General features: G+C 37.2%; 1 protein-coding gene across 6 annotated transcripts in view; it reads right to left on the bottom strand.

Moving 5' to 3' along the window:
• PIGN (phosphatidylinositol glycan anchor biosynthesis class N) overlaps positions 1 to 13,709 on the bottom strand; it is a 101,567-nt gene that overhangs the window by 23,429 nt on the left and 64,429 nt on the right. For all 6 annotated transcript variants that reach the window (XR_001873926.1, XR_001873927.1, XR_001873928.1 and 3 more), the window contains exons 15-20: positions 13,273 to 13,409; positions 12,123 to 12,222; positions 11,912 to 12,004; positions 10,420 to 10,511; positions 8,618 to 8,711; positions 2,609 to 2,717 (exon numbers count right to left, since the gene is read on the bottom strand). Coding sequence is in view for 3 of the 6 variants with exons in the window: in XM_017809418.1 (XP_017664907.1) it covers positions 2,609 to 2,717; positions 8,618 to 8,711; positions 10,420 to 10,511; positions 11,912 to 12,004; positions 12,123 to 12,222; positions 13,273 to 13,409 (625 nt within the window). In the remaining 3 variants the exon portion in view is untranslated. The remainder of the gene's footprint in view (positions 1 to 2,608; positions 2,718 to 8,617; positions 8,712 to 10,419; positions 10,512 to 11,911; positions 12,005 to 12,122; positions 12,223 to 13,272; positions 13,410 to 13,709) is intronic.

Raw genomic sequence — 13,709 nt, forward strand, 5'->3', positions numbered from 1 at the left:
TAATCACTCTAAGGAACAGAATAAAACTATAATATATGGAAAGTGCTCCCTTACTATTATAATCATAGTATACATGAGTATTTACAGTAAACAAATCAATGAAAGAGAAATGAGGCGGTTTCTAAATCCTGTGGGTCAGTATGTTTTATTTCCTGGCTTTCAGCCTTGGCCACTGCTACAATTACAGAATAAGTGACTTCAAGGATGCTCCAGAAGGCCTGACTCAAGGAGGAACTCCAGGGACCTCACTGCAAGTCAGAATAGCTGGAAGTAAATTCAGCATGGCAACTGGCCTCTGTGAATGACACTCAACATATCAGATGTGCAACACTCTCTGAGTGCAATCATAGATGAGAACAGATAAGTGGCTGGTAGGTGATAATTAGCCTTTCCCTTCCATCTCTGATGTGACACATCAGATATTAACCAGAAAAAGACATACAGGTTTTCCACTGATGAAAATTTTAAGATATAATATAAATTTAGAAATATTGTTAATACAAAGATGGTTCTGAAGAACATGGGTAGCAGCTGGATTAACTTTACACCTTACTGTTTTACCTCTATGTTAGTGGCTAACATACACAACATGAATCATATGGTGTAACAGCTAAAGCCACTTGGGTTCCACAGATCTGCAGGAACCCACCTATCATGAATCATTTACCTGATTCTCCAAATACCATTCTTTCTTAAAAATAATTAATCTTAAATCTAAGTTAAAATTTAAACAAAATAGGCTTCATATTAATCAGAACGAATAGCTGGGAAGGGGGAAAAAAGTCTTATTATCATACAGACATGATAATAATATCAGTATTATTATGAATAAATACTGATAACTGTCTTTCTGGTTCTATAAATACACAGAGAGTTGCAAAATCAGAGTTCAGTAAGTAACAGTGCTATTCTTCCACGAGTAAGCAAAAAGATGAAGAGGAGTTTGACCACCTGTAATACCATCAACCTTGGAAAAGCTACAGTTGACTTTGGTACCTTAATTCTTGGTACCTTAATTTGTGGTACACACCAGGAACAAGGCAGGTGCTAGTTGTGGTTATGGCAATGTCAAGGCACTTCTCTCCAAGAAGAATGTTGAGGACATTAGTGTTTTACCTGCTTACTTCTGTGTTTAATTATGGAAAGCAATTTCAGCAAGTACACAAAGCTCCTACCTTGTATATCATATTCAGTTAGAAAGATTACTTCCAGTATGAAAGACTTTGCTAAAATATTCAATACTACTGCGGCAGCAAGTAGACTCTTTGGTACCTACAGTTTACTTCACTGTTAAGTTTTATTTTTATCATCACCCACAGCAAAGAGAATTTCTAATATACTTTTTTCTCATAACTCCAAACCTCTCTGACTGAATCATCTCTTAGATGAAAAATGTTTCTCTTTCATCCTTACACAGGAGAGAAATATAATCTTTATGCTCAATTCCTGCTCCAGTAAGCCAAGCAGGACTTCATTGACTTCATTGACTTTACAACTGCAAGAAATTCATCCACACAGAGATCCCCATTTAGCTTAGCAGGCTTCAAAGGGTTAGGAAGGCATAATGGAAAGGAAAATGCTCCAAAGAAAACCACACAACTAAGGCAGCATTGCCTATACACACACTGATCACAATCACTGGAATTAATCTTGAATCCGTTTGCTCAAACAGAAGCAGGATTGCTAAAACTGACAAGATCTGCTTAAGTTAAAACAATGTCACCAGTACAGGAACATACAAGACACCCAGCAACTAGACAACGTGGGTCGTAATTCTTTAATTAAGTTATGTTTAAATTCCTGATCTTGACTTCTAGCAAAGAGCTGCTATCAAACTGTGCATGGGATACTGTTTAGCTCTAAAACAAATCCCATATTTCAGATCACTCAGGGATAAACTATGCTTAGCATTTTCTACTGGAGCCCTACAGAAATTATTTTATAGCTGAAATATGAAAGATATTGCTTTACTGTATTCCACAACCCCAGTGACAATTACATTTGCTCTGTTTAATAATGGAGAGGTGAAAAATCCATGGACTTGTGAGTTGCTTTTTTCTTTAATAACTAGGCTCTAACATATCAATCATACACTAGCATCATTATTTCACAGGTATTTTTCAAGGCAGCTCTCAAAACCACTTCCACACCCCAAGAGTCTCTCCCATCAGCTGCAACTTCAAGTTTGCCTTGAAATGCAGCAACAGTCTTTCCTCATTTCCCTATGCTTAACTGGATTGCTTGCAGAACATCTCAGATCACCCTTATCTCCAAATGAAAATATGCTTATGATCCAAGTGAAACAAAAAGGGAATTTATACCATTCCATTTCTAAAAGGGGTCTTCAAGATATTCTGTATACTCAAAAGATAAAGCTACTTGTAAATCAAAGGTATTTGCAATTTATCACAAACATACAAAGGAGTAAAATTTTAGAAGACTAACACATTCCTCAAAAAAACTCACTTAGGAAAGCAAACACACAGAGGAACTATTGAGAGTCAAATAAAGGAAAGTAAAATGGTAATGAAAAAGCAACAGCATCCCCCATCCAACCCTAGACTCTGCAAACTGTCAGACAGAAGTTTGAGAGGGAAGATTTTCTTACCTAGAATCATCCAGCTAATAATTTGATTCAATACAGGCAATCCCAGTTTTTTCTTAAGACTGTCATGGGTACTGCTCACAACGTATGTTGAAAGAGCAATACTCAACATCTAGAAAGAAGAAATTAAACACATTAATGTATGGATCTCTTCCATCCCATACTAAACACATAAATATGCTTTAGAGTTGCATAAACACCTCTTCTGGATCACCTTAAGAACAGGAAGTCTGATATGTAGTGTTAAGAATTTCTAACTCTTTATAATTTACAATTACGAGCTTTTTAAAACTTCCTTCTAGTTTGTTTTTTATTAGTATGCTTATTATTATTTATTCGTGCTACTTTAAAATAGCATACACAAGGACCCTGGATCACTGATTTGACATGACATGCTCTTTTTCAAGAGTAACTACTTAAACACTCATGCAAACCACAGAAAACATATGCCCCCAGCTTTTAAAGGTGCACTTGTCCTCAAACAACCACCACCAAGAACAAGCACAACCTCTGGCTCTGCTGCAGTATCAGGTACAGGGCAAAGGGGAAGGGTACTTAAGGCAAGAGCTTTGCATGGGCAAAACTGCTCCAGTAAGAAGAGAAGTAGCAGCAGAAGAGATTGGATTAAGGGATGGAAAGAAGCTTTTTTCCCCCCTCCAATTAAATTGTTTGAGCCAAGCAGAGCCCTGTGCCTTGGAGAAGCAGGGAAGCTGAAGAGGGTTTTTTCCTTGACTAATTCAAGAGACACCATTCAGTCACCAAGTACATGCAAAAAACCTTAGGAAAATTACCTCATGAGTCAGTTACTTTTGAAAGGTGACAATTATGCAAGAAAATGCTTGAGCCAAGTTTTCAATTACTGCTATTTATTCACAACTCTGCAGTTCCACTAAAAGGCAAATCAAGCATGCACAGTACTTCACAAACATGTGCTTTAAAACTGCATTACAAGATGTAATTGCTGTTGTGGCTTTTTCAGTGTGCAGCAACTACCCAGTGTTCACATCCATCACTTTTTGCCGTATGAATAGTTGCTATTTTTCTGCTAGACGAAGTGATACCTAGGTATCAGCCCAGAGGATACACTTAGCAGTCAGCATTCATTTTTGGCCAGTCTCACAGGTGCTCAATATCTGCTGCTTTTATTTAATTTGAGGCCACAAGAACACGTACCTTGTATTTCTCTGTGACATCAATAACCAAGGTCAAAACAGTAGGCATCCAAAAGCACAGGGAATTGGACTCTTTAGACCTCTGATGTTAATTTTGGATATTTTTGCTGTATTCAGGCCTTTGATACATCTTTTCAAGTTCTTTTAGTGTCACGAGCTCTGGTAATCCCTCTGCTATCCCCCTAGACACTGGTGCAGTCACTTTGCACTCACTTTGTGTCATGTCCCATAACATATCTTGTGCCTTGGAAGACTTGTGATGACCTGGGCACATTAGTAAACACAGTGTACTGCTGCAAGATCTATACCAGTGTCCACGGAAGGGCTCTGCATCTGCTTTTAAGAATCCTGTGTAAACAGTTTAAATAATGTTCAAACTGCTCTTGGTTTTCACCAACATCTCTGTCGAACAGAGTAGAAGCAACATGGAGATGGAAACAGCTAACAAACAGCTAAGAAACTGTCTTCCTTCATCCTTCACAACCTTCTCTGAAGCTCAGAGATTATTTTTGAACAGCTTAAGAGCAGGTCTCTGAGACACACTCATCCATAGGTCACAGCTAGAATGGGGAAACCAAGGATGACACCTGCAGTCCCGATACCGCCAGCAGCTCTGTCTGGGAGTTTTCCTAAGCATATATCATGGAAACAACCCACAGGCATAATGGTAGAAGAACCAGCATCATTAGCTGGGTACAAGGTGGGTTGAAAAGACCCTTCCTTCCCCTGGTTCCAACAATATGACATGGATTCCTTCTGTTTACTTCTCCTCCTATTCAAAAGATGTGTATATGTTATACTTAGGGACATGGTTTAGCGGTGATCTTGGCAGCATTAGGTTAATGGTTGGACTCAATCTTACAGGTTTTTTCCAAACAAAATGATTCTATAATTCTAATTTAGAGGAGAAAACTAATAAACTGATCACCTTGGACACACATGAAGTTCAAGCCTCCTAGGAATAACTTGGCCCAACATTATCAAGCAATGGAAACCGCAGTGTTTTCAGTAGTGCAGCAAAAACTGGACATCACCCATGAAACTGCTGGCAGAGAGAAACTGGTGCTCTCTCCAACAAAAAAATTAAGTTGTACAGTAGCACTGCAGCAGCCTACTGATGGATTATGAATGACTCCTGTTTTCATCATTCCTGAAGCCTTAGTGACCTCTCAGAGATCATAGAATCAAAGAATTGTTTACGTTTGCTTAGGTTTAAATCAGTGAGCCCAACGAACAGCATTGCCAAGTCCACCACTAACCTATGTCCCTAAGTGCCACATTTACATGTCTTTTAAGTACCTCCAGGGATGGAGACTCCTCCACTTCCCCAGGCAGCCTGTTCCAATGCCCGACAACCCTTTCTGTGAACAATTTTTTCCTAATATTCAATCTAAATCTCCCATGGTGCGACTTGAGGCCGTTTCCTCTTGTCCTATCACTTGTTACTTGGGAGAAGAGACCGACACCCACTTCACTAGAAGACAGAAGGATAATTAACCAAAAAGACAATTTCTTGCCAGAGTAAACAAAATTCAGTAAAAAAATGTTATTCCCTCTTTAATGATCTCAAAAGAAAAGCTGACAAACTCTTGGCAGTTTTCAAAAATGGTGAGGGTGTAACTAGTACCTTCTACCTCCAGCAGTGACATGTATCAAAACTTCAAAATTAGGTCTAAACATAACTGAAGTTTTTGTAACAGAAATGTAAATGTAACCCTATGAAGTTACTCAAGCTTGTATTTTTACTTTAAAAATGTCTCTATTTACACATTTAGATAGTTTTAATGAAAAATCTTTTTGATCATGCTGTTTTGTTGTCTAAGACTTTTTTGTTACTTTAAGGCTAATACCCATGTTGAAAATCTACAGTGTGTATGCACAAAAAACAGTGAATAAATGAGCAGCTTGTAAGTGGCCTCTTAGCTTCATACAGGTGTTTGTTAAGGTGTACACTCTGTCCCATCCATGGAGAAACCAACACAAAAATAACACAGTTCAGGACCACATCAGAGGGAATTATCTTTTCTATGAAGGACTACCCACAAACTGGCAGGTTTTTCACCTACTCTGATGGTATCTGCCAGCTCAGGTTTCTTTTTGACCAAAAGCAGAGCAATTACTGTAATGGAACAAGCTTTGTTCCTTACAAGGCATGATATTTTCACTACAGGCTAATTCCCAGATGAAAAAGGAAGCTCACTTGGACAAAAAAAGAACAGAATTTTCCTCAGAAGAGAAAAAGTTCATCATAAGCCTGACAAAAAGCCTAGGCAATGTTGAATCCCTTTCTTTGTGTGATTGAAATAGGAAGAGAACTGAAAAGGGAAGTGTCTTTACTCAGATGTAATTCCAAAATAATTTGTGAAGAACAACTCAGGCAAATAAGAACCACTTGAGCCTTTATGAAATATTATCTTATTTCTTGTAAGAAAATGCATCTCATCCCAAATCAGTAGATGCAAAAAATTGAGGTGAGGTAAAATGAAAGATTTAAAAGAGGGTTCTTGCACACAGACACCAAAACAAAGAGAAAAATCATTAAAAAACAACAACAACAACAAAACAAACAAACAAACAAACAAAAAACCAACCAAACAAACAAAAAAAAACAAAGCCAAAAAGAAGTCATGGGATCCTGATCAAAGCAGCAAAAAAGTTTGGCCAGATCAATAGAACTTCCATTTTGCTAAATGGAAAAAAATACACAAAACCAGCTAGACTCTCCAGCCATTCCTTTTCCACTGTGTAATTCAAAGGCTTTTAGTCAGAGCTGAACCCATAAAAGGTGTTAGCAGAGCAGTTAAGGAAATCCCCAAGAAAAACCATAGGAGTAAGGGACACTGCATCTTCTACTTCAGTCAATACTTGGAAAAAAGTGGAACACAGAGAAGAAAGACCTACAGCGAATTCATCTATCTTCTCATTCCCCAAAATGAAGAAACATCAAAGAAACAATCTTAGTTTCCTCTCTAGGAAGGAACAATATTATGAGAGGAAAGCATAACCTTCAATGACTGCCTCCAAACACCACCTGTGGGGGAGCTGCAAAACCTACTTTTACAAAACCCCTTGACAGATGCAAAGCAAGAACCTGATTGAGTGCACTTATGGATATGCATGTCAGTGCCCTGATTACTGTCTGTCACTGCAGAATAGGTATGTTTCCTTTGACTAGGGGACTCATCTCACTCTTAAAACTGTCTGGGAGTTTTAAATCAAAACTCGGGATTTCCAAATGCTCTAAACAAGCATTTTAAAAATTACCCCTTCCTGTTCCCACTGAGAAGTCCAACTCAAAGGAAAACATACAAGGAGAATGAAGGAATTCTGTTGCCTAGAAATACTTAAATTCCAACAAGCATTTTCCTTTCGTATTCCTGTACGTTTCAAAGCAACTAAATGCAACCTAACCTCAAAACAAGGTATTTATTTAGAAACATGTCTAATGCCTCCGTAATGTCCTTTTCTCACCTCTCAATCCTTTCCTTACCCAAAGTGTGAATGGTGGATCCCATGTTTTCCATTCCCAAGTAAGGTGCTGAAACAAAAGTCTAATAGAGACTAGTAATTAGATGTCACTGTTGTAAAGTATATTCCAATTAAGGGGCAATTTGAGGAACTTTATGATCTTCTTAAATGTTGGGAGACAAATTAAGACATTACTTTCTGAACAAGAAGGTGGAATATTTTCATCTACTTAAGTACCTCAGGCCTCTGTGAGTGAATTTCCTGATTCTCTAAGTTTGCCCAAGAGTACTCTGGCATTACTTTTTTACTACAGATCTATTTCTTCATCATCTTAACTTCTGAGCTCCTCCATGAAGTTACACCACATGAGATGTTGCAGCAGTTCTGTGCTGAGTTGAGTTAGCTAGCTGCCCAACCAGCTGCTCCCTCACTCCTTCATCCAGTGCAAGCTGTTTTCAGGCACTCTGGTGAGAAATCCATTCCCGATTCTATACTGGAAATATATGTTCTAAATGCTTAGGAAAAGAACTGACATATCTTTTCTACATGTAAGCTGTGAAAGTTCAGAGAAAACACTACCACATTTTACATGCCTTCATGGTCAGGTAAAGGCATTTTAACTATTCATTACTGTTTCCCCTCCTCCTTTCAACCAATTTGAGCTCTATACCTAAATCACTGATATAATGAATGCATAGCTTAGCTCAATAAGAAACTCCAGGACACACAAAGTCATAACTAATAAAGCTGGTCCTGAAATAAAACCATTATCTTGTAATGAGTAGAAAAGGAAAAAAAAAAAAAAAGAGGACAGCAGGCATGTAAGCTATTATTAGAATGTTAAAGCTCTCTAGAACTTAATTAGCAGCTACTCTGAAAAAAACCTACTTATTTAATGAAGCTATAAAGAAATAAAAATCTTATCTTTCATCTGAAAGACTTAACCAATGGAAAGCCAGCTTAGTATCAGTCTCACACTGTTATTCTACAGCAAAAAACTGGAACTGGTTCAGCCCCCTGAACCAGCAAGCCTGTCCTTAGTGTGCACATGCAACTACTGCAAAGGTCACTAGAACTTATATACACAGACCAAAGACAGGACAAACTCTCAAACTCTCCAAGCAAAGCATCAAAATATGTACACACATCTATATATCAATCAATATAAATACACACAGGGTGGGCTTTTGGGAACACAGCATGATGGTACTTACACACGTGCACATGGTTCTCTTGAAATAGTCAAGGGGGAAACTCTTAGAAACAATAACTTTCTTCTTGAAAATTGTGGCCTTGATAGGAACACGTTCTTAGAAAGTAAGTAAAAATTTCCATGTAAAAATTTGAGAATTACTGAAAAGTAGCAACTGACCTGATAAAAATATACTTTCAGATCTTCATTATTTCTGTACTTATTTGCCAATGAGAAGCAAGAGATCAAGAGGGTCAGTAAACCAGCTGCTATTCTGCAAAAGCAAACAAAAGAACAATAAAATTCCAGCAAATATAATCAAAAGTCTTTTTTTTGCTGCTGTACGCTGTCTTGTAGCACTTTACATCCCACACCAGATTCAACCCCAGGAGAGCTTTGGCTTTCCTAAACTATCCTGCATACTCAGACAGTGTCTCTAGGTTCCTACTGGATCATCTGACCCTGCTTCCACCTCCTATATACTTCTTTTTTATGACTGAGCTGAGTCAGGAGCTCCCTGTTCCTACCATACAAGTTTTATTGATGTACTGAGAAGCTCTAACCTGACATATGCTCAAGAACAGATGCACCTGTTTCTCACTGGCACTCTGATTTCTCCCTCCTGTATCTTCTCTCCCAGCATCAACTTATCTTCAACATCTAGAAGTGTCACATACACATATATTTTTAATTGTTGCTTCAAGCTTTTTCAGCTTCAAAACTCCCTTGAAAAGATTCAGACAAGCACAAAGTGTTTCAGAGGTGCAATGTTTCATTAGAAGAAAAAATAGAAAGCCTGGGCAAGGTGAATATAGAGAAATGTCAGGGAGGAAGATCCGAAGGTAATTTAATTCTATTCTGATTTCTAAGCTGTGCACAAATGTTCTAAAGAACAGAAAAACCTCAGCTTGGACCAGCAGAAACACATATATGTGTATATACAGCTGAGAGGCTGTAATACAGCCAAAGCAAATCTGTCTTGAATATTTGTAATGTGCCCAAGGATCGAGACTAAGAAGGGTTTTCAACGGATGGATTTAAAACACAGCAAAAAAAATTAGGCAGAATGTCAATAATCTTGAAAATATCTGGGCTCATTCTACCTGCAATCATATATTACTGCTCAAATCCCATATTTCACTGAGGATCAGGCACCCTGGCTCTGGTGTGGCACAGTATCTTCTGCAGACAGCAGGAGCCATTGCAGTCCGTTCAATTCAAGTCTCTATCGACAGTAAATACAATGACACCACAAGACTAACCCTTCAGGCCAACCACCTGGATTGCATCCAGATATGAGAGAGACTATGTATGATCAAAGAGTAGCTCACAAGAGGAGAAGGAGAGATGACAAAGATGCACTAGAAGAAAATGTAAATCAACAACTGTTAAAAATCAGACAAGCAACACCATAAAGGAAAACTCAAAACGGAGAAGTAGAAGTGGAAAAAGAAGAGACAAAGGAGACACTGAGGAAGAAGAGAGCTCTGCCTATCCTGTTTGTTCTATTTCCCTGAATATCTCATTACGTACAGAGTGTTATTCAAAGATAGATTATTCAAAATTAGATGGACAAATTCAGAAAGATGGTATCAAAAATAAATTGCTTTTTACTAAATGTTCTTATTCACATGTCAGCGCTATTTACCAGGTTTGTACCCCAGTGAAGCTCCTCCTTTAATGAGGACCTTTATTTTCATGTAAAATGTGCAAATTTTTGTATTGTGAGAAATGTTTCCCTTGACAAGAAATTACAGATTAACACAAAGACCAAATGGATGTGGCAAAAGAATTAAGTCTACTCTCATTCACATTAGTGAGTAACAGAGGTCTCTATAATCATGTTATTTAAATTCTGAATTTCAACGCCTGTCTCAGACAGCTTTCAATAATACAGTTCCTCACACATATCAAAAGACAGCCTCAATTTTGAATATCAAAGAGGGAAATAAAAAGTTTAAAGAACAAAATGAGATTCTTACACCAGAGGAATGTTTGGTTCTCTTCCTACAACAGGCATTAATGGAAATATTGCAAGGAGCACACACAGAAGAGTCCAGATCAATGCTCTTGTCTAAGAAAAAGAAAAACAAATGGGATTTTTTTGAGATCATGTGAACAGACAATGGTCTAATAATAAAGAAATATTCAGTGAACTACTAATGGCTACTTGCATCTCCAACGAGCAAAAACCCCTGCATCTCTCAAGAGTAAAATTAACTAAAAAAGGGATCACTGATATTACAGCACTTCAATTTAATACAGAAAAGAATCTCATTTACACAGCTGTCAAAATCCCATCAAAGACAATGATAATTAAGTTAAGTTTACACTTGTAAGCACTTTCTCAAAGTGTGGCCTTCACACACATTGCAGGGGCCAGAAATCTGACCTAACAGAAGACATAAAACTAATGTCCTCAGAAGATTGCAGCAGTTAACTAATCAGCATTGAGAGAGAATACTCTGAGAATATGGTAACATTTTCCAGTCTTTGAATCTGTGTGCCATTTGATTTAACTACTATAATCATCTAAGCAGTTCTCTAAGCCCTTCGCCAGGAGGAAAAAAACTCAAACCATTATCCCAGGTATTTTAGTTAAATAAAAACATTAAGAGCTAGATCATTTAAAGTTTCCAAGCTCAAGTCAAACTGGCATTCCTGAAAGGAAATTTCAGTGCTGCAAAACATTTTCTGTGCGTACCCAGCTTTAAGACAAATTACTTGATTACGCAACTATAACAAAACTGTAAGTAAACAAATACAAGCCTCCACTTCGACAGTTTCTGCAGAACAAGACTTAGCAACTTGACTCCTTTTTTTTTTCACCCCAGAACCCTAGGTTTTAGGTATCGCATGAAAAAAGAGATGTTTGAATAAACTAATGGAACAAATTAAATCAAATTAAATATCTTAAATATCTTAAATTAAAGATTGTGCCACTTCACATCCATATCTATGAAAATGGAGCTTTTTCCATGGGAAAAACAGTACAGAAAGCTGGCTGTGAGGAACAATGTGTGCCAGCTGACTGCAGACAATGATGAATTACCAAGCATTTTTCAGTTATCCTCAATTTTTTTTTTCTTTTTTTAATAAATGATCATATTACTTAAATGGTGACCAATTGCACATGTCAACATTATTGTTATTGTGACAGTTTGATAAACGATGTGCACTTCATATGATTAAGTCAAGCATTTTTTTGTTATTAACAACAGAAAACTGATAGCTAATTCATACCTACCCCAAAATTCTTAAGCAGTGTGATTATCTATGTTGTATTACAGACCTCTCCAGATCATATTAAATTTCCTTGCTTTGCTACATGCTGCTCATGACAGGGTCAGAATAAGAGCATAAATTGAACAGGAACCTAAAGCAGCATTCCAAAGAGACCAGTTCCAACACCCTAAGATGTAATTCAGCTGTTCACAGTTTAAAATGCTCTGCTTAAGCAAAGCAATACAGTACCTTTGCTTGAACCCAGAGCTGTGTGATCACTGGCCAGCCAGCAAAAACAAGAAGACCAACAGTAAGTGCAGAGCGGTAGAAAAAGCTGAAGACCTAATTAAAAAAAAAAAAAAATCCAACAGAAGACTGAAAATCAGACACATTCTTTTCTCAAAGAGTTAGAATGCTAGAAATGAGATACCCTGTTGATACATATGGATAAAATACTTACTAGTATTTCAATTCCCAGTATACAAACCAAGAGGAATCCTATAGACTGACCGATACGAAGTGACAAGACATTCATGGCCAGGTCTTGAATAACAGGAATTCTGTTAAAAATGATGGAACAAGATAATATTTATTTTTTAAAAAACAGAAATAACATAAATTTTACGTTTGAAGGGCAAGGAAGGGGTCAGAGCACAAAAGAAGTTACAGATATTGTTGGTCATGCCTGCTGTTTAGAAACGGAGTGGGTGATGGCCAGAGGATCCTTCTGTCCAGCTTTATTTGATATAAAATCAAAAATAAAACCCTCCTGCTCTTTTCCTCCCATTTCTGGCACATCTTTCCCAGTATTTGGACAAGCTTCAGATTATTCTCCATCCAAATTGACTCTGAGTTTATGAATATTTTTGGTTATGTTTTGCTTAATGTCTGTCATAACTGATGAAACATTCAGAAGGTTTAGAGAGAGAAAAAAAATTCCCTGTTAGCTTTTCCAGTGTTTTATGAGACAGCTCATTATCTAACTGCAGTTGGTCTCATTTTTTCTGAATAATACTGAAGTGGTATCTACAAATTGCCAGTAGATCAGGAAAGTAATAGGAAACAGAAGGTAACAAGTATTTTTGGGTTTGGAGTAAAAGGAGACCCAAAGAAGACAAATTTGTTTCAATATGGGAGCACATTCCTCAACATGACTGGTACAGGTTCTCCAAGAGCAGCTGGAGTTCAGCACACTTGACACTTTGCAGGATCAGACTATTTCAAAATTACTGAAGAAAAGGAACAACCAGTCCCATTTTACAAAACAACTCAGCTGCTACAGGTATTTGCCCAAGATTTTAGCACTCTTTTACTAGAGTTACAAGAGTACTAAAAAAATTTTGTCTTGGAAATACTTTAATTTATTTTTTACAATAGAAAAGGCATCTTCTAGAATTGGCAGCTGTATTCAGTCAGTTTGGAAACTACTCGATGTCAACTGAAATATAAACCAGAGTCCTTTGGAATGGCTTAGGAAACATTTCATGAAGTTTAATAGAATTGTATCTAACTTTTTTCCCAAAGTTATGGGAAAAATTTAACTCTCAACAATAAGGGAGCCCAGACCTGGTCTTGTAAAACAGTAGTCATAAATTGTATTCTTTACTTACTCTCTCACAACTGCATACCATACTGGTACTGGCAAGAGACAGTATACATAGTATGTCCAAGGACATGTTTGAATCAACAGGAAAAAAGCTATTATCATTCCAGCAAAGGCAAAACCATAGAAGAGAATGGTAGATTTCTGAAAAACAAATGGTTGGACAAACATTCTTGAAACAGCAATAATATATTTTAAACTACACACGATTTGCCATTTTTCAGTTACACAGTAAAACAAATGCTATTTTAACACGGCCACGCAAGCTGTCATGTGGCTATGTACACAACTCTGAACAAAGTTGTCAGCCAAATTAAAAAACCCCAACCAACAGCAGGATTTGAAGATGTAATTCTAAATACATCTCTTCATAAGGTCCTCCAGTAAAATCTGCACAGGAAAAGCAAATCTGTACAAACTGGAAGCCCAATATATGCAATGTTA

Source organism: Lepidothrix coronata, unplaced genomic scaffold (assembly GCF_001604755.1).
Source record: "Lepidothrix coronata isolate B3197 unplaced genomic scaffold, Lepidothrix_coronata-1.0 Scaffold26, whole genome shotgun sequence".
NCBI lineage: Eukaryota > Metazoa > Chordata > Aves > Passeriformes > Pipridae > Lepidothrix > Lepidothrix coronata.